Source organism: Engystomops pustulosus, chromosome 1, assembly GCF_040894005.1.
Source record: "Engystomops pustulosus chromosome 1, aEngPut4.maternal, whole genome shotgun sequence".
Lineage (NCBI taxonomy): Eukaryota > Metazoa > Chordata > Amphibia > Anura > Leptodactylidae > Engystomops > Engystomops pustulosus.
In genome coordinates, this window is record NC_092411.1 from 549,284 (window position 1) to 575,555 (window position 26,272).

Below are 26,272 nucleotides of genomic sequence, written 5' to 3' on the forward strand. Positions count from 1 at the left end.
GGGTACAGATCATGTATGTACATCCCGTGTGTCCTGTATGACTGATCCTCCTCATACACTGCTGGGTACAGATCATGTATGTACATCCCGTGTGTCCTGTATGACTGATCCTCCTCATACACTGCTGGGTACAGATCATGTATGTACATCCCGTGTGTCCTGTATGACTGATCCTCATACACTGCTGGGTACAGATCATGTATGTACCTCCCGTGTGTCCTGTATGACTGATCCTCCTCATACACTGCTGGGTACAGATCATGTATGTACATCCCGTGTGACCTGTATGACTGGTCCTCATACACTGCTGGGTACAGATCATGTATGTACCTCCCGTGTGTCCTGTATGACTGATCCTCCTCATACACTGCTGGGTACAGATCATGTATGTACATCCCGTGTGACCTGTATGACTGGTCCTCCTCATACACTGCTGTGTACAGATCATGTATGTACATCCCGTGTGTCCTGTATGACTGGGTCCTCATACACTGCTGGGTACAGATCATGTATGTACATCCCGTGTGTCCTGTATGACTGATCCTCATACACTGCTGGGTACAGATCATGTATGTACATCCCGTGTGTCCTGTATGACTGGTCCTCATACACTGCTGGGTACAGATCATGTATGTACATCCGTGTGTCCTGTATGACTGGTCCTCATACACTGCTGGGTACAGATCATGTATGTACATCCCGTGTGTCCTGTATGACTGGTCCTCATACACTGCTGGGTACAGATCATGTATGTACATCCCGTGTGTCCTGTATGACTGATCCTCATACACTGCTGGGTACAGATCATGTATGTACATCCCGTGTGTCCTGTATGACTGGTCCTCCTCATACACTGCTGGGTACAGATCATGTATGTACATCCCGTGTGTCCTGTATGACTGATCCTCCTCATACACTGCTGGGTACAGATCATGTATGTACATCCCGTGTGTCCTGTATGACTGATCCTCATACACTGCTGGGTACAGATCATGTATGTACATCCCGTGTGTCCTGTATGACTGATCCTCATACACTGCTGGGTACAGATCATGTATGTACATCCCGTGTGTCCTGTATGACTGGTCCTCATACACTGCTGGGTACAGATCATGTATGTACATCCCGTGTGTCCTGTATGACTGATCCTCCTCATACACTGCTGGGTACAGATCATGTATGTACATCCCGTGTGACCTGTATGACTGATCCTCCTCATACACTGCTGGGTACAGATCATGTATGTACATCCCGTGTGTCCTGTATGACTGGTCCTCATACACTGCTGGGTACAGATCATGTATGTACATCCCGTGTGTCCTGTATGACTGGTCCTCATACACTGCTGGGTACAGATCATGTATGTACATCCCGTGTGTCCTGTATGACTGATCCTCATACACTGCTGGGTACAGATCATGTATGTACATCCCGTGTGTCCTGTATGACTGATCCTCCTCATACACTGCTGGGTACAGATCATGTATGTACATCCCGTGTGTCCTGTATGACTGATCCTCATACACTGCTGGGTACAGATCATGTATGTACATCCCGTGTGTCCTGTATGACTGGTCCTCCTCATACACTGCTGGGTACAGATCATGTATGTACATCCCGTGTGTCCTGTATGACTGATCCTCCTCATACACTGCTGGGTACAGATCATGTATGTACATCCCGTGTGTCCTGTATGACTGATCCTCCTCATACACTGCTGGGTACAGATCATGTATGTACATCCCGTGTGTCCTGTATGACTGGTCCTCCTCATACACTGCTGGGTACAGATCATGTATGTACATCCCGTGTGTCCTGTATGACTGATCCTCATACACTGCTGGGTACAGATCATGTATGTACATCCCGTGTGTCCTGTATGACTGATCCTCATACACTGCTGGGTACAGATCATGTATGTACATCCCGTGTGTCCTGTATGACTGATCCTCCTCATACACTGCTGGGTACAGATCATGTATGTACATCCCGTGTGTCCTGTATGACTGATCCTCATACACTGCTGGGTACAGATCATGTATGTACATCCCGTGTGTCCTGTATGACTGATCCTCCTCATACACTGCTGGGTACAGATCATGTATGTACATCCCGTGTGTCCTGTATGACTGGTCCTCATACACTGCTGGGTACAGATCATGTATGTACATCCCGTGTGACCTGTATGACTGATCCTCATACACTGCTGGGTACAGATCATGTATGTACATCCCGTGTGTCCTGTATGACTGATCCTCCTCATACACTGCTGGGTACAGATCATGTATGTACATCCCGTGTGTCCTGTATGACTGGTCCTCATACACTGCTGGGTACAGATCATGTATGTACATCCCGTGTGACCTGTATGACTGGTCCTCCTCATACACTGCTGGGTACAGATCATGTATGTACATCCCGTGTGTCCTGTATGACTGGTCCTCATACACTGCTGGGTACAGATCATGTATGTACATCCCGTGTGTCCTGTATGGCTGATCCTCATACACTGCTGGGTACAGATCATGTATGTACATCCCGTGTGTCCTGTATGACTGATCCTCCTCATACACTGCTGGGTACAGATCATGTATGTACATCCCGTGTGTCCTGTATGACTGGTCCTCATACACTGCTGGGTACAGATCATGTATGTACATCCCGTGTGTCCTGTATGACTGGTCCTCATACACTGCTGGGTACAGATCATGTATGTACATCCCCGTGTGTCCTGTATGACTGGTCCTCATACACTGCTGGGTACAGATCATGTATGTACATCCCGTGTGTCCTGTATGACTGATCCTCATACACTGCTGGGTACAGATCATGTATGTACATCCCGTGTGACCTGTATGACTGATCTTCCTCATACACTGCTGGGTACAGATCATGTATGTACATCCCGTGTGTCCTGTATGACTGGTCCTCATACACTGCTGGGTACAGATCATGTATGTACATCCGTGTGTCCTGTATGACTGATCCTCCTCATACACTGCTGGGTACAGATCATGTATGTACATCCCGTGTGTCCTGTATGACTGATCCTCATACACTGCTGGGTACAGATCATGTATGTACATCCCGTGTGTCCTGTATGACTGGTCCTCCTCATACACTGCTGGGTGCAGATCATGTATGTACATCCCGTGTGTCCTGTATGACTGGTCCTCATACACTGCTGGGTACAGATCATGTATGTACATCCCGTGTGTCCTGTATGACTGATCCTCCTCATACACTGCTGGGTACAGATCATGTATGTACATCCCGTGTGTCCTGTATGACTGGTCCTCCTCATACACTGCTGGGTACAGATCATGTATGTACATCCCGTGTGTCCTGTATGACTGATCCTCATACACTGCTGGGTACAGATCATGTATGTACATCCGTGTGTCCTGTATGACTGATCCTCATACACTGCTGGGTACAGATCATGTATGTACATCCCGTGTGTCCTGTATGACTGATCCTCCTCATACACTGCTGGGTACAGATCATGTATGTACATCCCGTGTGTCCTGTATGACTGGTCCTCATACACTGCTGGGTACAGATCATGTATGTACATCCCGTGTGTGCTGTATGACTGATCCTCATACACTGCTGGGTACAGATCATGTATGTACATCCCGTGTGTCCTGTATGACTGATCCTCATACACTGCTGGGTACAGATCATGTATGTACATCCCGTGTGTCCTGTATGACTGATCCTCATACACTGCTGGGTACAGATCATGTATGTACATCCCGTGTGTCCTGTATGACTGGTCCTCATACACTGCTGGGTACAGATCATGTATGTACATCCCGTGTGACCTGTATGACTGATCCTCCTCATACACTGCTGGGTACAGATCATGTATGTACATCCCGTGTGTCCTGTATGACTGGTCCTCATACACTGCTGGGTACAGATCATGTATGTACATCCGTGTGTCCTGTATGACTGATCCTCATACACTGCTGGGTACAGATCATGTATGTACATCCGTGTGTCCTGTATGACTGGTCCTCATACACTGCTGGGTACAGATCATGTATGTACATCCCGTGTGTCCTGTATGACTGGTCCTCATACACTGCTGGGTACAGATCATGTATGTACATCCCGTGTGACCTGTATGACTGATCCTCATACACTGCTGGGTACAGATCATGTATGTACATCCCGTGTGTCCTGTATGACTGGTCCTCATACACTGCTGGGTACAGATCATGTATGTACATCCCGTGTGTCCTGTATGACTGATCCTCCTCATACACTGCTGGGTACAGATCATGTATGTACATCCCGTGTGTCCTGTATGACTGATCCTCCTCATACACTGCTGGGTACAGATCATGTATGTACATCCCGTGTGTCCTGTATGACTGATCCTCATACACTGCTGGGTACAGATCATGTATGTACCTCCCGTGTGTCCTGTATGACTGATCCTCCTCATACACTGCTGGGTACAGATCATGTATGTACATCCCGTGTGACCTGTATGACTGGTCCTCATACACTGCTGGGTACAGATCATGTATGTACCTCCCGTGTGTCCTGTATGACTGATCCTCCTCATACACTGCTGGGTACAGATCATGTATGTACATCCCGTGTGACCTGTATGACTGGTCCTCCTCATACACTGCTGTGTACAGATCATGTATGTACATCCCGTGTGTCCTGTATGACTGGTCCTCATACACTGCTGGGTACAGATCATGTATGTACATCCCGTGTGTCCTGTATGACTGATCCTCATACACTGCTGGGTACAGATCATGTATGTACATCCCGTGTGTCCTGTATGACTGGTCCTCATACACTGCTGGGTACAGATCATGTATGTACATCCCGTGTGTCCTGTATGACTGATCCTCATACACTGCTGGGTACAGATCATGTATGTACATCCCGTGTGTCCTGTATGACTGGTCCTCCTCATACACTGCTGGGTACAGATCATGTATGTACATCCCGTGTGTCCTGTATGACTGATGATCCTCATACACTGCTGGGTACAGATCATGTATGTACATCCCGTGTGTCCTGTATGACTGGTCCTCCTCATACACTGCTGGGTACAGATCATGTATGTACATCCCGTGTGTCCTGTATGACTGATCCTCCTCATACACTGCTGGGTACAGATCATGTATGTACATCCCGTGTGTCCTGTATGACTGATCCTCATACACTGCTGGGTACAGATCATGTATGTACATCCCGTGTGTCCTGTATGACTGATCCTCATACACTGCTGGGTACAGATCATGTATGTACATCCCGTGTGACCTGTATGACTGATCCTCCTCATACACTGCTGGGTACAGATCATGTATGTACATCCCGTGTGTCCTGTATGACTGGTCCTCATACACTGCTGGGTACAGATCATGTATGTACATCCCGTGTGTCCTGTATGACTGGTCCTCATACACTGCTGGGTACAGATCATGTATGTACATCCCGTGTGTCCTGTATGACTGATCCTCATACACTGCTGGGTACAGATCATGTATGTACATCCCGTGTGTCCTGTATGACTGATCCTCCTCATACACTGCTGGGTACAGATCATGTATGTACATCCCGTGTGTCCTGTATGACTGATCCTCATACACTGCTGGGTACAGATCATGTATGTACATCCCGTGTGTCCTGTATGACTGGTCCTCCTCATACACTGCTGGGTACAGATCATGTATGTACATCCCGTGTGTCCTGTATGACTGATCCTCCTCATACACTGCTGGGTACAGATCATGTATGTACATCCCGTGTGTCCTGTATGACTGATCCTCCTCATACACTGCTGGGTACAGATCATGTATGTACATCCCGTGTGTCCTGTATGACTGATCCTCCTCATACACTGCTGGGTACAGATCATGTATGTACATCCCGTGTGTCCTGTATGACTGGTCCTCATACACTGCTGGGTACAGATCATGTATGTACATCCCGTGTGACCTGTATGACTGATCCTCATACACTGCTGGGTACAGATCATGTATGTACATCCCGTGTGTCCTGTATGACTGATCCTCCTCATACACTGCTGGGTACAGATCATGTATGTACATCCCGTGTGTCCTGTATGACTGATCCTCCTCATACACTGCTGGGTACAGATCATGTATGTACATCCCGTGTGTCCTGTATGACTGATCCTCATACACTGCTGGGTACAGATCATGTATGTACATCCCGTGTGTCCTGTATGACTGATCCTCCTCATACACTGCTGGGTACAGATCATGTATGTACATCCCGTGTGTCCTGTATGACTGATCCTCATACACTGCTGGGTACAGATCATGTATGTACATCCCGTGTGTCCTGTATGACTGGTCCTCATACACTGCTGGGTACAGATCATGTATGTACATCCCGTGTGTCCTGTATGACTGGTCCTCATACACTGCTGGGTACAGATCATGTATGTACATCCCGTGTGTCCTGTATGACTGATCCTCCTCATACACTGCTGGGTACAGATCATGTATGTACATCCCGTGTGTGCTGTATGACTGATCCTCATACACTGCTGGGTACAGATCATGTATGTACATCCCGTGTGACCTGTATGACTGGTCCTCATACACTGCTGGGTACAGATCATGTATGTACATCCCGTGTGTCCTGTATGACTGATCCTCATACACTGCTGGGTACAGATCATGTATGTACATCCCGTGTGTCCTGTATGACTGATCCTCCTCATACACTGCTGGGTACAGATCATGTATGTACATCCCGTGTGTCCTGTATGACTGATCCTCCTCATACACTGCTGGGTACAGATCATGTATGTACATCCCGTGTGTGCTGTATGACTGATCCTCATACACTGCTGGGTACAGATCATGTATGTACATCCCGTGTGTCCTGTATGACTGATCCTCCTCATACACTGCTGGGTACAGATCATGTATGTACATCCCGTGTGACCTGTATGACTGGTCCTCATACACTGCTGGGTACAGATCATGTATGTACATCCCGTGTGTCCTGTATGACTGATCCTCATACACTGCTGGGTACAGATCATGTATGTACATCCCGTGTGTCCTGTATGACTGGTCCTCCTCATACACTGCTGGGTACAGATCATGTATGTACATCCCGTGTGTCCTGTATGACTGGTCCTCCTCATACACTGCTGGGTACAGATCATGTATGTACATCCCGTGTGTCCTGTATGACTGATCCTCATACACTGCTGGGTACAGATCATGTATGTACATCCCGTGTGTCCTGTATGACTGGTCCTCATACACTGCTGGGTACAGATCATGTATGTACATCCCGTGTGTCCTGTATGACTGATCCTCCTCATACACTGCTGGGTACAGATCATGTATGTACATCCCGTGTGTCCTGTATGGCTGATCCTCATACACTGCTGGGTACAGATCATGTATGTACATCCCGTGTGTCCTGTATGACTGGTCCTCATACACTGCTGGGTACAGATCATGTATGTACATCCCGTGTGTCCTGTATGACTGATCCTCCTCATACACTGCTGGGTACAGATCATGTATGTACATCCCGTGTGTCCTGTATGACTGATCCTCATACACTGCTGGGTACAGATCATGTATGTACATCCCGTGTGTCCTGTATGACTGATCCTCCTCATACACTGCTGGGTACAGATCATGTATGTACATCCCGTGTGACCTGTATGACTGATCCTCCTCATACACTGCTGGGTACAGATCATGTATGTACATCCCGTGTGTCCTGTATGACTGATCCTCATACACTGCTGGGTACAGATCATGTATGTACATCCCGTGTGTCCTGTATGACTGATCCTCATACACTGCTGGGTACAGATCATGTATGTACATCCCGTGTGACCTGTATGACTGGTCCTCATACACTGCTGGGTACAGATCATGTATGTACATCCCGTGTGTCCTGTATGACTGATCCTCCTCATACACTGCTGGGTACAGATCATGTATGTACATCCCGTGTGTCCTGTATGACTGGTCCTCCTCATACACTGCTGGGTACAGATCATGTATGTACATCCCGTGTGACCTGTATGACTGATCCTCCTCATACACTGCTGGGTACAGATCATGTATGTACATCCCGTGTGTCCTGTATGACTGATCCTCATACACTGCTGGGTACAGATCATGTATGTACATCCCGTGTGTCCTGTATGACTGATCCTCCTCATACACTGCTGGGTACAGATCATGTATGTACATCCCGTGTGTCCTGTATGACTGATCCTCATACACTGCTGGGTACAGATCATGTATGTACATCCCGTGTGTCCTGTATGACTGATCCTCATACACTGCTGGGTACAGATCATGTATGTACATCCCGTGTGTCCTGTATGACTGGTCCTCATACACTGCTGGGTACAGATCATGTATGTACATCCCGTGTGTCCTGTATGACTGGTCCTCATACACTGCTGGGTACAGATCATGTATGTACATCCCGTGTGTCCTGTATGACTGGTCCTCATACACTGCTGGGTACAGATCATGTATGTACATCCCGTGTGTCCTGTATGACTGGTCCTCATACACTGCTGGGTACAGATCATGTATGTACATCCCGTGTGTCCTGTATGACTGGTCCTCATACACTGCTGGGTACAGATCATGTATGTACATCCCGTGTGACCTGTATGACTGATCCTCATACACTGCTGGGTACAGATCATGTATGTACATCCCGTGTGTCCTGTATGACTGGTCCTCATACACTGCTGTGTACAGATCATGTATGTACATCCCGTGTGTCCTGTATGACTGATCCTCCTCATACACTGCTGGGTACAGATCATGTATGTACATCCCGTGTGTCCTGTATGACTGGTCCTCATACACTGCTGTGTACAGATCATGTATGTACATCCCGTGTGTCCTGTATGACTGATCCTCCTCATACACTGCTGGGTACAGATCATGTATGTACATCCCGTGTGTCCTGTATGACTGATCCTCATACACTGCTGGGTACAGATCATGTATGTACATCCCGTGTGTCCTGTATGACTGGTCCTCATACACTGCTGGGTACAGATCATGTATGTACATCCCGTGTGTCCTGTATGACTGATCCTCCTCATACACTGCTGGGTACAGATCATGTATGTACATCCCGTGTGTCCTGTATGGCTGATCCTCATACACTGCTGGGTACAGATCATGTATGTACATCCCGTGTGTCCTGTATGACTGATCCTCCTCATACACTGCTGGGTACAGATCATGTATGTACATCCCGTGTGTCCTGTATGACTGATCCTCCTCATACACTGCTGGGTGCAGATCATGTATGTACATCCCGTGTGTCCTGTATGACTGATCCTCCTCATACACTGCTGGGTACAGATCATGTATGTACATCCCGTGTGTCCTGTATGACTGATCCTCATACACTGCTGGGTACAGATCATGTATGTACATCCCGTGTGTCCTGTATGACTGATCCTCCTCATACACTGCTGGGTACAGATCATGTATGTACATCCCGTGTGTCCTGTATGACTGGTCCTCCTCATACACTGCTGGGTACAGATCATGTATGTACATCCCGTGTGTCCTGTATGACTGGTCCTCATACACTGCTGGGTACAGATCATGTATGTACATCCCGTGTGTCCTGTATGACTGATCCTCCTCATACACTGCTGGGTACAGATCATGTATGTACATCCCGTGTGTCCTGTATGACTGGTCCTCATACACTGCTGGGTACAGATCATGTATGTACATCCCGTGTGTCCTGTATGGCTGGTCCTCATACACTGCTGGGTACAGATCATGTATGTACATCCCGTGTGTCCTGTATGACTGATCCTCATACACTGCTGGGTACAGATCATGTATGTACATCCCGTGTGTCCTGTATGACTGGTCCTCATACACTGCTGGGTACAGATCATGTATGTACATCCCGTGTGTCCTGTATGACTGATCCTCCTCATACACTGCTGGGTACAGATCATGTATGTACATCCCGTGTGTCCTGTATGACTGATCCTCCTCATACACTGCTGGGTACAGATCATGTATGTACATCCCGTGTGTCCTGTATGACTGGTCCTCATACACTGCTGGGTACAGATCATGTATGTACATCCCGTGTGATCTGTATGACTGATCCTCCTCATACACTGCTGGGTACAGATCATGTATGTACATCCCGTGTGTCCTGTATGACTGATCCTCCTCATACACTGCTGGGTACAGATCATGTATGTACATCCCGTGTGTCCTGTATGACTGATCCTCATACACTGCTGGGTACAGATCATGTATGTACATCCCGTGTGTCCTGTATGACTGATCCTCATACACTGCTGGGTACAGATCATGTATGTACATCCCGTGTGTCCTGTATGACTGATCCTCCTCATACACTGCTGGGTACAGATCATGTATGTACATCCCGTGTGTCCTGTATGACTGATCCTCATACACTGCTGGGTACAGATCATGTATGTACATCCCGTGTGTCCTGTATGACTGGTCCTCATACACTGCTGGGTACAGATCATGTATGTACATCCCGTGTGTCCTGTATGACTGATCCTCATACACTGCTGGGTACAGATCATGTATGTACATCCCGTGTGTCCTGTATGACTGATCCTCCTCATACACTGCTGGGTACAGATCATGTATGTACATCCCGTGTGTCCTGTATGACTGGTCCTCATACACTGCTGGGTACAGATCATGTATGTACATCCCGTGTGTCCTGTATGACTGGTCCTCCTCATACACTGCTGGGTACAGATCATGTATGTACATCCCGTGTGTCCTGTATGACTGGTCCTCATACACTGCTGGGTACAGATCATGTATGTACATCCCGTGTGTCCTGTATGACTGGTCCTCCTCATACACTGCTGGGTACAGATCATGTATGTACATCCCGTGTGTCCTGTATGACTGGTCCTCATACACTGCTGGGTGCAGATCATGTATGTACATCCCGTGTGTCCTGTATGACTGATCCTCCTCATACACTGCTGGGTACAGATCATGTATGTACATCCCGTGTGTCCTGTATGACTGGTCCTCATACACTGCTGGGTGCAGATCATGTATGTACATCCCGTGTGTCCTGTATGACTGATCCTCCTCATACACTGCTGGGTACAGATCATGTATGTACATCCCGTGTGTCCTGTATGACTGATCCTCATACACTGCTGGGTACAGATCATGTATGTACATCCCGTGTGACCTGTATGACTGGTTCTCATACACTGCTGGGTACAGATCATGTATGTACATCCCGTGTGACCTGTATGACTGATCCTCCTCATACACTGCTGGGTACAGATCATGTATGTACATCCCGTGTGTCCTGTATGACTGATCCTCATACACTGCTGGGTACAGATCATGTATGTACATCCCGTGTGTCCTGTATGACTGATCCTCCTCATACACTGCTGGGTACAGATCATGTATGTACATCCCGTGTGTCCTGTATGACTGATCCTCCTCATACACTGCTGGGTACAGATCATGTATGTACATCCCGTGTGTCCTGTATGACTGATCCTCATACACTGCTGGGTACAGATCATGTATGTACATCCCGTGTGTCCTGTATGACTGATCCTCCTCATACACTGCTGGGTACAGATCATGTATGTACATCCCGTGTGTCCTGTATGACTGATCCTCCTCATACACTGCTGGGTACAGATCATGTATGTACATCCCGTGTGTCCTGTATGACTGATCCTCCTCATACACTGCTGGGTACAGATCATGTATGTACATCCCGTGTGTCCTGTATGACTGGTCCTCATACACTGCTGGGTACAGATCATGTATGTACATCCCGTGTGTCCTGTATGACTGGTCCTCCTCATACACTGCTGGATACAGATCATGTATGTACATCCCGTGTGTCCTGTATGACTGATCCTCATACACTGCTGGGTACAGATCATGTATGTACATCCCGTGTGTCCTGTATGACTGATCCTCATACACTGCTGGGTACAGATCATGTATGTACATCCCGTGTGTCCTGTATGACTGGTCCTCATACACTGCTGGGTACAGATCATGTATGTACATCCCGTGTGTCCTGTATGACTGGTCCTCCTCATACACTGCTGGGTACAGATCATGTATGTACATCCCGTGTGTCCTGTATGACTGATCCTCATACACTGCTGGGTGCAGGGGTCATGCAGCTTCTTACCCCCCCTGTCCTGAGCTGTCACATGATGATACTGCCCCGCACCATGTGACCCCTGCACACATCACATTATCTCCGGGTTTGGGTTGGCAGCACTAGAAACGCCGCAGGTCTGCAGTCATGAAGTGGTTAACTGTCCGCCGCGTCAGTCCCTGATACTTTATATCAGACTGATCTCCTTGTCACTTTTATTCCAGCGTCTTCCACGTCCTGGGACTTAATATTCTCGTGGTCGCCTTTGGTGTCCTGATGGCCAGATTCTACCCCAACATCGGGGGCATCATCAGGTAGGAGCCTGGGGGTCCGGCCGCCCCTGGTGCCGGCTGTTACATGTACTACATCTTCTCCTCTCTCCCAGGTTCTCCGGAGCTGCCTGCGGCCTGGCCTTCGTCTTTGTCTATCCCTGTCTCATCCACATGGTGGCGCTGCACCGGAGCCGGCGGCTGAGCTGGTACTCGGGGCTGGCGCACGTCTCCATCATCATCCTGGGCATCACCAACCTCATCGCTCAGTTTCTCATGTAAGGAACATACAGGACATTCATGTGGAGCAATCTGCACAGCACAAGGTGGCCGGAGCGCCCGGGGGATAGGATTTACATGGGACTGCAGGTCCGCTCAGGAGAAGGACACGTTTTATCTGCAGGTTTGGACTTGTTTTCCCCGTGATATAAGCAAAATACTGACCAATTAAAGGGAACGTGGCGTCAGAAGATAAAGGGATCCTGGCAGAAGTTATTACCTTCCACCCAGACCGCAGCCAGTGTTATGTAATATCCCTGGAGAGATGTGTAATCAGACCTCACACTGCTGTGCTCTGTGCTCTCTGCAGCCAGTGTTATGTATTGTCCCTGGAGAGATGTGTAATCACACCTCACACTGCTGTGCTCTGTGCTCTCTGCAGCCAGTGTTATGTAATATCCCTGGAGAGATGTGTAATCAGACCTCACACTGCTGTGCTCTGTGCTCTCTGCAGCCAGTGTTATGTATTGTCCCTGGAGAGATGTGTAATCATACCTCACACTGCTTTGCTCTGTGCTCTCTGCAGCCAGTGCTATGTATTGTCCCTGGAGAGAAGTGTAATCAGACCTCACACTGCTGTGCTCTGTGCTCTCTGCAGCCAGTGTTATGTATTGTCCCTGGAGAGATGTGTAATCAGACCTCACACTGCTGTGCTCTGTGCTCTCTGCAGCCAGTGTTATGTAATATCCCTGGAGAGATGTGTAATCAGACCTCACACTGCTGTGCTGTGTGCTCTCTGCAGCCAGTGTTATCTATTATCCCTGGAGAGATGTGTAATCAGACCTCACACTGCTGTGCTCTGTGCTCTCTGCAGCCAGTGTTATGTATTGTCCCTGGAGAGATGTGTAATCAGACCTCACACTGCTGCGCTCTATGCTCTCTGCAGCCAGTGTTATGTATTGTCCCTGGACAGATGTGTAATCAGACCTCACACTGCTGTGCTCTGTGCTCTCTGCAGCCAGTGTTATGTATTGTCCCTGGAGAGATGTGTAATCAGACCTCACACTGCTGTGCTCTGTGCTCTCTACAGCCAGTGTTATGTAGTGTCCCTGGAGAGATGTGTAATCAGACCTCACACTGCTGTGCTCTGTGCTCTCTGCAGCCAGTGTTATGTATTGTTCCTGGAGAGATGTATAATTATAACACTGCTGCACAGAGCACAGCAGTGTGAGGTCTGATTACACATCTCTCCAGGGACAATACATAACACTGGCTACAGAGAGCACAGAGCACAGCAGTGTGAGATCTGATTACACATCTCTCCAGGGACAATACATAACACTGGCTTCAGAGAGCACAGAGCACAGCAGTGTGAGGTCTGATTACACATCTCTCCAGGGACAATACATAACACTGGCTGCAGAGAGCACAGAGCACAGCAGTGTGAGGTCTGATTACACATCTCTCCAGGGACAATACATAACACTGGCTGCAGAGAGCACAGAGCACAGCAGTGTGAGGATTTCCCCTCCCTGAACTTGGAGAGACCACACCCCTGGAATATGCTGCTACTATCACCACACTCGCTCTGAGTACAGGGACAATCCTTGCACATCTGGTGACGGTTCCTCAGGTTCCACATTTATTGCATCTTTTTTTATATAAAGTTTTAGGATTTGTTTTGGAAAACCCGTAAATAAAAAACAGTAAAAATAACAAAGTGTCGAGGAGGAGGAGGCGGAGCGGCTGCGGTCTCTGCGGTTTCTTCCCTTCCTCGCGGGTGACAATTATTTCTTCTTGTGTTTGGTGATGAGGTGAATAATCCGGGAGTAGACGGGAGCGAAACTCTACAAAACAGAGAGGGTCCGTCACACGGGTGTCATATGTCTACAGGGGGCGCAGTTACCCCCCATTACCCCCTGGCTGTGCAGCGCAGGGGGCGACACAAGTAACCCAGGTGGGGGGTGGGGGGTTACCCCGGTCACAGTTCAGGTAATATCCTAAAACGCGTGAGCTTTCCCGGATGTTATGTCGCGGTTGTTCTCACCTGGGCGGCGCGGTGAATGACCCCCAGGTACGCGGCAATAACCAGGGCCATGAACAGGTCAAACACGGCCGGCTTCACCCTGCAACACACAGAGGGGGGAGAATTCACAACCCCCAAAATGTAGGGTCCAACTACCTGACCCCAAATCCTGAAAGGAGCTTATACATTGTATGGGGTCTACGGGGGCGGAGCATGACACAGGGATATAGCAGAGAGACCGCCCCTGTGTCATGCTCCGCCCCCAGTGGTTTCCTATCAGACGCCTTGTCAGGGTCTCACCTGTGTAGCGGGGTATCTACATGTACCGGGGGGTCTCACCTGTGTAGCAGGGCATCTACATGTACTGGGGGGTGTCACCTGTGTAACGGAGGTGGGGGAGTCTCACCTGTGTAGTCGGGGGTCTCACCTGTGTTGTGGGGGGGGGGTCTCACCTGTGTTGCGGGGGTCTCACCTGTGTAGTGGGGGGGGGGGGTCTCACCTGTGTTGTGGGGGGGGGGTGTCTCACCTGTGTTGTGGGGGGGGGGGTCTCACCTGTGTTGCGGGGGTCTCACCTGTGTAGTGGGGGGGGGGGGGTCTCACCTGTGTAGTGGGGGGGGTCTCACCTGTGTGCTATCATCGTCTGCTTCATCTGATCGTAGAATACAAACCCCGGGTTCCTGGTAATAGAGGGTTAATACATCATGTGATGCGGCTACTGACCAGTAGGGGGCAGGGTGGGGGCTCCTCTAGTACCTGTCATCCGGCCTGAAGACATGGCGCCTCACGTGCCTCAGGTGCCTCCGGAGCAGATCCTCCATGGTGGACAGCATAGGGTGGTTCTTGGTGATGAGCGGCGCCGCCCGAGGCTGTGAGGTCACCCAGTCCAGGACCGCCTCCAGCCGCTCCTCCCGGACCCCCTGCGACCACCAACACTCAGGATCTCCAGGACACAACACAAGACATCACATGACCCCCAACCACAACTCACCGGACCCCCGGGGAAGAGGCGGACGTCTGCGGGGAAACCCTGCAAGAGAAGAGGCGTCATGATACACGACCACCACCGGGGGCAGTAGTGACCATACACACTGCAGAGGGATCACTGGATGGACAATCCCTTTAAGTGTCGGCAGAATCCGGGGCACAAGAGTTTTACAGAAATTCCTGCATCTTGTTCGGTTTTCAGGGGATTTTCTTGAAGGAACTGAAATTGTATCTCACAGATCATACAGGGCGGGGCCCAGGAGAGGCGGGGCCCAGGGAGTGCACAGGCTCCACCCACTACAGCACGGAGCAGAGCTGGTTGGCTGGGAGTAGCCTATAGGACAGGGGTCAGGAACCTTTTTGGCTGAGAGAGCCATAAGCGCCACATATTTTAAAATATAATTTGGCGAGAGCCGTACAATATGTTTAAAGGGACACTGACTAGTACTGCTGTACTAAGCCACAACTGGACTGAAACAATGGTTATTTGCTGTAAAATAAAAACTAGAGAATTTACATTCGAGCTTGCAATCCATAACATCTCGTCCAGCACTCTGGCTTCTTTTTAATGTGCATGACTGGATCTGTCTTCTTCCCACCCGATGATGAGAGAGGGGCAGCTATCAGGCCTGCGCAGAAGAAACATGCATCACAAGCTCCAATATAAATTATCTAGTTTTTATTTTACAGGGAATTACCATTGTTTCAGTCCAGTGGTGGCTTAGTACAGCATGGAGAGACACTGTTACACACAAGCCTCAGCTTCTGCAGAACCTCCTCATACATGCAAAGACGACAGGAGTAAGACCTGCCGTCTTTGTATCCCGCACAGTCATTTACTATGGACATTTACGAGAATACTACCACTCAACCCGCCGTTATCAGATGGGTCGTAGACAATGGGACAAAGCCCATTGTTTGTGGCCTGCAAAATGCCCCCATGTTAATGTGCATGTTGCCTAATATTGCACACACACACACACACACACAGTACAATACACATGACACACTGATACTGCACACACATACATACATACATACAGTACAATACATATGACCCACTGATACTACACACACACACACACATACATACATACATACAGTACAATACATATGACCCACTGATACTGCACACACACACACACACACACAGTACAATACACATGACACACTGATACTGCACACACACACACACACACAGTACAATACACATGACACACTGATACTGCACACACACACACACACACACAGTACAATACACATGACACACTGATACTGCACACACATACATACATACATACAGTACAATACATATGACCCACTGATACTGCACACACATACATACATACATACAGTACAATACATATGACCCACTGATACTGCACACACACACACACATACATACATACAGTACAATACATATGACCCACTGATACTGCACACACACACATACATACATACATACATACATACATACAGTACAATACATATGACCCACTGATACTGCACACACACACACACACACACAGTACAATACACATGACACACTGATACTGCACACACATACATACATACATACAGTACAATACATATGACCCACTGATACTGCACACACATACATACATACATACAGTACAATACATATGACCCACTGATACTGCACACACAAACATACATACATACAGTACAATACATATGACCCACTGATACTGCACACACACACACATACATACATACAGTACAATACATATGACCCACTGATACTACACACACACACACATACATACATACATACATACATACAGTACAATACATATGACCCACTGATACTGCACACACAAACATACATACATACAGTACAATACATATGACCCACTGATACTGCACACACACACACATACATACATACAGTACAATACATATGACCCACTGATACTACACACACACACACATACATACATACAGTACAATACATATGACCCACTGATACTGCACACACACACATACATACATACAGTACAATACATATGACCCACTGATACTGCACACACACACATACATACATACATACAGTACAATACATATGACCCACTGATACTGCACACACACACATACATACATACAGTACAATACATATGACCCACTGATACTGCACACACAAACATACATACAGTACAATACATATGACCCACTGATACTGCACACACACACACATACATACATACAGTACAATACATATGACCCACTGATACTGCACACACAAACATACATACATACAGTACAATACATATGACCCACTGATACTGCACACACACACACACATACATACATACAGTACAATACATATGACCCACTGATACTGCACACACACACATACATACATACAGTACAATACATATGACCCACTGATACTGCACACACAAACATACATACAGTACAATACACATGACACACTGATACTGCACACACACACACATACATACATACAGTACAATACATATGACCCACTGATACTGCACACACAAACATACATACAGTACAATACATATGACCCACTGATACTGCACACACACACACAAACATACATACAGTACAATACATATGACCCACTGATACTGCACACACACACACATACATACATACAGTACAATACATATGACCCACTGATACTGCACACACACACACATACATACATACAGTACAATACATATGACCCACTGATACTGCACACACACACATACATACATACATACAGTACAATACATATGACCCACTGATACTGCACACACACACACACATACATACATACAGTACAATACACATGACACACTGATACTGCACACACACACACATACATACATACAGTACAATACATATGACCCACTGATACTGCACACACAAACATACATACAGTACAATACATATGACCCACTGATACTGCACACACACACACATACATACATACAGTACAATACATATGACCCACTGATACTGCACACACACACATACATACATACATACAGTACAATACATATGACCCACTGATACTGCACACACACACATACATACATACAGTACAATACATATGACCCACTGATACTGCACACACAAACATACATACAGTACAATACATATGACCCACTGATACTGCACACACACACACATACATACATACAGTACAATACATATGACCCACTGATACTGCACACACAAACATACATACATACAGTACAATACATATGACCCACTGATACTGCACACACACACACACATACATACATACAGTACAATACATATGACCCACTGATACTGCACACACACACATACATACATACAGTACAATACATATGACCCACTGATACTGCACACACAAACATACATACAGTACAATACACATGACACACTGATACTGCACACACACACACACATACATACATACAGTACAATACATATGACCCACTGATACTGCACACACAAACATACATACAGTACAATACATATGACCCACTGATACTGCACACACACACACAAACATACATACAGTACAATACATATGACCCACTGATACTGCACACACACACACATACATACATACAGTACAATACATATGACCCACTGATACTGCACACACACACATACATACATACATACAGTACAATACATATGACCCACTGATACTGCACACACACACATACATACATACAGTACAATACATATGACCCACTGATACTGCACACACATACATACATACATACAGTACAATACACATGACACACTGATACTGCACACACACACACATACATACATACAGTACAATACATATGACCCACTGATACTGCACACACAAACATACATACAGTACAATACATATGACCCACTGATACTGCACACACACACACATACATACATACAGTACAATACATATGACCCACTGATACTGCACACACACACACATACATACATACAGTACAATACATATGACCCACTGATACTGCACACACACACATACATACATACATACAGTACAATACATATGACCCACTGATACTGCACACACACATACATGCATACAGTACAATACATATGACCCACTAACAGTTAATTTTATACACTTACAGCCTGTGGTGGAGATCCCCCAGGATATCAGTGCAGGGGTCTGTACAGAGGCTGCACAGGAAGCTCAGTGTCTGCTCTCTGAGCTGGATCCCGGCAGACATGAGCTGCAGCCCCTCCCCCCTCCTCACACAGTCGGATGCTGCAGGAGAGGGTCAGGCACAGCTCCAGCAGCACGAGGTCCCGGCAGACTTAGTGTTTGGTCATGTGACCGGAGCGTCATTGGTATGTACGCAGTTACTGGGCTCCGGTCACATGACCATGCATCGGGCCATCAGCTGCAGTAATGTTATGTCTGCAGCGCGAGAGGGAGGGGGGAAGCGAGGCTTTTTTAAAAATCCAAGTTCTAGATGCGGCCCTGGCCCTGGCTGCGAGCCAGATGCGGCCATCAAAAGAGCCACATCTGGCTCGCGAGCCATAGGTTCCCGACCCCTGCTATAGGAGAACCAGGTGCAGATCAGGGGTACACATCTCTCCAGGGACAATACATAACACTGGCTGCAGAGAATACAGAGCACAGCAGTGTGAGGTCTGATTACACATCTCTCCAGGGATAATACATAACACTGGCTGCAGAGAGCACAGAGCCCAGCAGTGTGAGGTCTGATTACACATCTCTGCAGGGACAATACATAACACTGGCTGCAGAGAGCACAGAGCACAGCAGTGTGAGGTATGATTACACATATCTCCAGGGACAGTACATAACACTGGCTGCAGAGAGCACAGAGCACAGCAGTGTGAGGTCTGATTACACATCTCTCCAGGGATAATACATAACACTGGCTGCAGAGAGCACAGAGCACAGCAGTGTGAGGTCTGATTACACATCTCTCCAGGGACACTACATAACACTGGCTGCAGAGAGCACAGAGCACAGCAGTGTGAGGTCTGATTACACATCTCTCCAGGGACAATACATAACACTGGCTGCAGAGAGCACAGAGCACAGCAGTGTGAGGTCTGATTACACATCTCTCCAGGGACAATACATAACACTGGCTGCAGAGAGCACAGAGCACAGCAGTGTGAGGTCTGATTACACATCTCTCCAGGGACAGTACATAACACTGGCTGCAGAGAGCACAGAGCACAGCAGTGTGAGGTCTGATTACACATCTCTCCAGGGACAATACATAACACTGGCTGCAGAGAGCACAGGGCACAGCAGTGTGAGGTCTGATTACACATCTCTCCAGGGACAATACATAACACTGGCTGCAGAGAGCACAGAGCACAGCAGTGTGAGGTCTGATTACACATCTCTCCAGGGACAATACATAACACTGGCTGCAGAGAATACAGAGCACAGCAGTGTGAGGTCTGATTACACATCTCTCCAGGGACAATACATAACACTGGCTGCAGAGAGCACAGAGCACAGCAGTGTGAGGGATGATTACACATCTCTCCAGGGACAATACATAACACTGGCTGCAGAGAGCACAGAGCACAGCAGTGTGAGGTCTGATTACACATCTCTCCAGGGACAGTACATAACACTGGCTGCAGAGAGCACAGAGCACAGCAGTGTGAGGTCTGATTACACATCTCTCCAGGGACAATACATAACACTGGCTGCAGAGAGCACAGGGCACAGCAGTGTGAGGTCTGATTACACATCTCTCCAGGGACAATACATAACACTGGCTGCAGAGAGCACAGAGCACAGCAGTGTGAGGTCTGATTACACATCTCTCCAGGGACAATACATAACACTGGCTGCAGAGAGCACAGGGCACAGCAGTGTGAGGTCTGATTACACATCTCTCCAGGGACAATACATAACACTGGCTGCAGAGAGCACAGAGCACAGCAGTGTGAGGGATGATTACACATCTCTCCAGGGACAATACATAACACTGGCTGCAGAGAGCACAGAGCACAGCAGTGTGAGGTCTGATTACACATCTCTCCAGGGACAGTACATAACACTGGCTGCAGAGAGCACAGAGCACAGCAGTGTGAGGTCTGATTACACATCTCTCCAGGGACAATACATAACACTGGCTGCAGAGAGCACAGGGCACAGCAGTGTGAGGTCTGATTACACATCTCTCCAGGGACAATACATAACACTGGCTGCAGAGAGCACAGAGCACAGCAGTGTGAGGTATTATTACACATCTCTCCAGGGACAATACATAACACTGGCTGCAGAGAGCACAGAGCACAGCAGTGTGAGGTCTGATTACACATCTCTCCAGGGACAATACATAACACTGGCTGCAGAGAGCACAGAGCACAGCAGTGTGAGGTCTGATTACACCTCTCTCCAGGGACAATACATAACACTGGCTGCAGAGAGCACAGAGCACAGCAGTGTGAGGTCTGATTACACATCTCTCCAGGGACAGTACATAACACTGGCTGCAGAGAATACAGAGCACAGCAGTGTGAGGTCTGATTACACATCTCTCCAGGGACAATACATAACACTGGCTGCAGAGAGCACAGAGCACAGCAGTGTGAGGGATGATTACACATCTCTCCAGGGACAGTACATAACACTGGCTGCAGAGAGCACAGTGCACAGCAGTGTGAGGTCTGATTACACATCTCTCCAGGGACAGTACATAACACTGGCTGCAGAGAATACAGAGCACAGCAGTGTGAGGTCTGATTACACATCTCTCCAGGGACAATACATAACACTGGCTGCAGAGAGCACAGAGCACAGCAGTGTGAGGTCTGATTACACCTCTCTCCAGGGACAGTACATAACACTGGCTGCAGAGAGCACAGAGCACAGCAGTGTGAGGTCTGATTACACATCTCTCCAGGGACAATACATAACACTAGCTGCACAGAGCACAGAGCACAGCAGTGTGAGGTCTGATTACAAATCTCTCCAGGGACAGTACATAACACTGGCTGCAGAGAGCACAGAGCACAGCAGTGTGAGGTCTGATTACACATCTCTCCAGGGACAGTACATAACACTGGCTGCAGAGAATACAGAGCACAGCAGTGTGAGGTCTGATTACACATCTCTCCAGGGACAATACATAACACTGGCTGCAGAGAGCACAGAGCACAGCAGTGTGAGGGATGATTACACATCTCTCCAGGGACAATACATAACACTGGCTGCAGAGAGCACAGAGCACAGCAGTGTGAGGTCTGATTACACATCTCTCCAGGGACAGTACATAACACTGGCTGCAGAGAGCACAGAGCACAGCAGTGTGAGGTCTGATTACACATCTCTCCAGGGACAATACATAACACTGGCTGCAGAGAGCACAGGGCACAGCAGTGTGAGGTCTGATTACACATCTCTCCAGGGACAATACATAACACTGGCTGCAGAGAGCACAGAGCACAGCAGTGTGAGGTCTGATTACACATCTCTCCAGGGACAATACATAACACTGGCTGCAGAGAGCACAGGGCACAGCAGTGTGAGGTCTGATTACACATCTCTCCAGGGACAATACATAACACTGGCTGCAGAGAGCACAGAGCACAGCAGTGTGAGGTCTGATTACACATCTCTCCAGGGACAATACATAACACTGGCTGCAGAGAGCACAGAGCACAGCAGTGTGAGGTCTGATTACACATCTCTCCAGGGACAGTACATAACACTGGCTGCAGAGAGCACAGAGCACAGCAGTGTGAGGTCTGATTACACATCTCTCCAGGGACAATACATAACACTGGCTGCAGAGAGCACAGAGCACAGCAGTGTGAGGTCTGATTACACATCTCTCCAGGGACAATACATAACACTGGCTGCAGAGAGCACAGGGCACAGCAGTGTGAGGTCTGATTACACTTCTCTCCAGCGACAATACATAACACTGGCTGCAGAGAGCACAGAGCACAGCAGTGTGAGGTCTGATTACACATCTCTCCAGGGACAATACATAACACTGGCTGCAGAGAGCACAGAGCACAGCAGTGTGAGGAGTGATTACACATCTCTCCAGGGACAGTACATAACACAGGCTGCAGAGAGCACAGAGCACAGCAGTGTGAGGTCTGATTTCACATCTCTCCAGGACAATACATAACACTGGCAGCAGAGAGCACAGAGCACAGCAGTGTGAGGTCTGATTACACATCTCTTCAGGGACAATACATAACACTGGCTGCAGAGAGTACAGAGCACAGCAGTGTGAGGTCTGATTACACATCTCTCCAGGGACAGTACATAACACTGGCTGCAGAGAGCACAGAGCACAGCAGTGTGAGGTCTGATTACACATCTCTCCCGGGACAGTACATAACACTGGCTGCAGAGAGCCCAGAGCACAGCAGTGTGAGGTCTGATTACACATCTCTCCCGGGACAGTACATAACACTGGCTGCAGAGAGCACAGAGCACAGCAGTGTGAGGTCTGATTACACATCTCTCCAGGGACAGTACATAACACTGGCTGCAGAGAGCACAGAGCACAGCAGTGTGAGGTCTGATTACACATCTCTCCAGGGACAATACATAACACTGGCTGCAGAGAGCACAGAGCACAGCAGTGTGAGGTCTGATTACACATCTCTCCAGGGACAGTACATAACACTGGCTGCAGAGAGCACAGAGCTCAGCAGTGTGAGGTATGATTACACATCTCTCCAGGGACAGTACATAACACTGGCTACAGAGAGCACAGAACACAGCAGTGTGAGGTCTGATTACGCATCTCTCCAAGGACAATGCATAACACTGGCTGCAGAGAGCACAGGGCACAGCAGTGTGAGGTCTGATTACACATCTCTCCAGGGACAATACATAACACTGGCTGCAGAGAGCACAGAGCACAGCAGTGTGAGGTCTGATTACACATCTCTCCAGGGACAGTACATAACACTGGCTGCAGAGAGCACAGAGCACAGCAGTGTGAGGTCTGATTACACATCTCTCCAGGGACAATACATAACACTGGCTGCAGAGAGCACAGAGCACAGCAGTGTGAGGTATGATTACACATCTCTCCAGGGACAATACATAACACTGGCTGCATAGAGCACAGAGCACAGCAGTGTGAGGTCTGATTACACATCTCTCCAGGGACAATACATAACACTGGCTGCAGAGAGCACAGAGCACAGCAGTGTGAGGTCTGATTACACATCTCTCCAGGGATAATATATAACACTGGCTGCAGAGAGCACAGAGCACAGCAGTGTGAGGTCTGATTACACATCTCTCCAGGGATAATATATAACACTGGCTGCAGAGAGCACAGAGCACAGCAGTGTGAGGTCTGATTACACATCTCTCCAGGGACAATACATAACACTGGCTGCAGAGAGCACAGAGCACAGCAGTGTGAGGTCTGATTACACATCTCTCCAGGGATAATATATAACACTGGCTGCAGAGAGCACAGAGCACAGCAGTGTGAGGTGTGATTGGAACATGTAGAGCAGAGGCTGCTCAGCGCTCAGGTTCAGTCGGGTACTGGATTTCTTACCTTCATGGTGTCTTTGTACAGGAATCGGGCCAGCGCCTCGCACAGGATCTCTGTGTTTCTCCTAAGCTTTTTCACATCTACACGGGATCTGTAAAAATCAAAGTTTTTGTGATTTTTTTGTGTGTCATACTGGTTGTAGCCGCATAACAGACTGGAGGGAAAGAAGAAGGTGAAGACGAGAAATGGGGCGAAGGAGGAAGAAAGTCTGAAAAGTAGAAGATTCCCCAGATAATCGAGAAGACAACAGCAAAGTGTGAACACGTCTCTGCACAGACCTGGTGTCTAGGATGCTGCTCCTCGTCCCCGTCCTGTGGCTTTCCAGGTGGGAGACTGTGAAGGCCGGGAGCCTCCGGAGGCTGAACTGCTCGTGCTCCCAGGCCAAGAGGTTCTGCCCCAAATGAATCTTCTTATGGACGACCGAAAAGTTTACACCAAGGAACGAAGGCGACTGGACGACCTGCAACGACCAGAGAGATGGAGAGAGGACCAAGAGAGGATCCATCACCTGCCCCAGCCACGTGTCCTCCAGACGTGGCCAACCAGAAGAGAGGCCACAGAGACGCAGGCCGCCAATCACAGACGTGAGGGCAGGACACGACCGAACGAGTCTAGAACATAAATATTAACACGGCCAGAACCTGTATATGTAGCATAAAAAACTCCTGCTAAATATACAGAATTCATGACCAAAAACTCTTATCTAGAAATATCTCACACTGATAAAAACAGAAAATAACCTAAAGAACACATCCAGTATATAATTCATAGAGTAACAGGAAAGGTCATAGAGATATCACTCCATAATTCATATATGGAAACTCAAGGACCTGGTGAAACGTAACAATATTTATTGTCCGTAGTTACAGTCCATATTTGTAGTATATAGTGTCCATAGTGTCCGTAGTTACAGTCCATATTTGTAGTATATAGTGTCTGTAGTTACAGTCCATATTTGTAGTATATAGTGTCTGTAGTTACAGTCCATATTTGTAGTATATAGTGTGCATAGTGTCTGTAGTTACAGTCCATATTTGTAGTATATAGTGTCCATA

At 47.9% G+C, this 26,272-nt stretch overlaps 2 protein-coding genes across 3 annotated transcripts in view; one reads left to right on the forward strand and one right to left on the reverse strand.

The window, feature by feature from the left end:
• SLC38A9 (solute carrier family 38 member 9) overlaps positions 1 to 13,241 on the forward strand; it is a 53,386-nt gene extending 40,145 nt beyond the window's left edge. For both annotated transcript variants that reach the window (XM_072132703.1, XM_072132702.1), the window contains exons 14-15: positions 12,414 to 12,503; positions 12,575 to 13,241. In XM_072132703.1, the coding sequence (XP_071988804.1) occupies positions 12,414 to 12,503; positions 12,575 to 12,740 (256 nt within the window). In that variant the 3' untranslated portion in view covers positions 12,741 to 13,241. The remainder of the gene's footprint in view (positions 1 to 12,413; positions 12,504 to 12,574) is intronic.
• Positions 13,242 to 14,296: 1,055 nt separating this feature from the next.
• Positions 14,297 to 26,272, reverse strand: part of LOC140114520 (BOS complex subunit NCLN-like) — a 37,914-nt gene continuing 25,938 nt past the window's right edge. The window contains exons 9-15 of the mRNA XM_072132713.1: positions 25,496 to 25,677; positions 25,221 to 25,308; positions 15,692 to 15,730; positions 15,457 to 15,620; positions 15,327 to 15,380; positions 14,725 to 14,803; positions 14,297 to 14,524 (exon numbers count right to left, since the gene is read on the reverse strand). Of these exons, the coding sequence (XP_071988814.1) occupies positions 14,465 to 14,524; positions 14,725 to 14,803; positions 15,327 to 15,380; positions 15,457 to 15,620; positions 15,692 to 15,730; positions 25,221 to 25,308; positions 25,496 to 25,677 (666 nt within the window). The 3' untranslated portion in view covers positions 14,297 to 14,464. The remainder of the gene's footprint in view (positions 14,525 to 14,724; positions 14,804 to 15,326; positions 15,381 to 15,456; positions 15,621 to 15,691; positions 15,731 to 25,220; positions 25,309 to 25,495; positions 25,678 to 26,272) is intronic.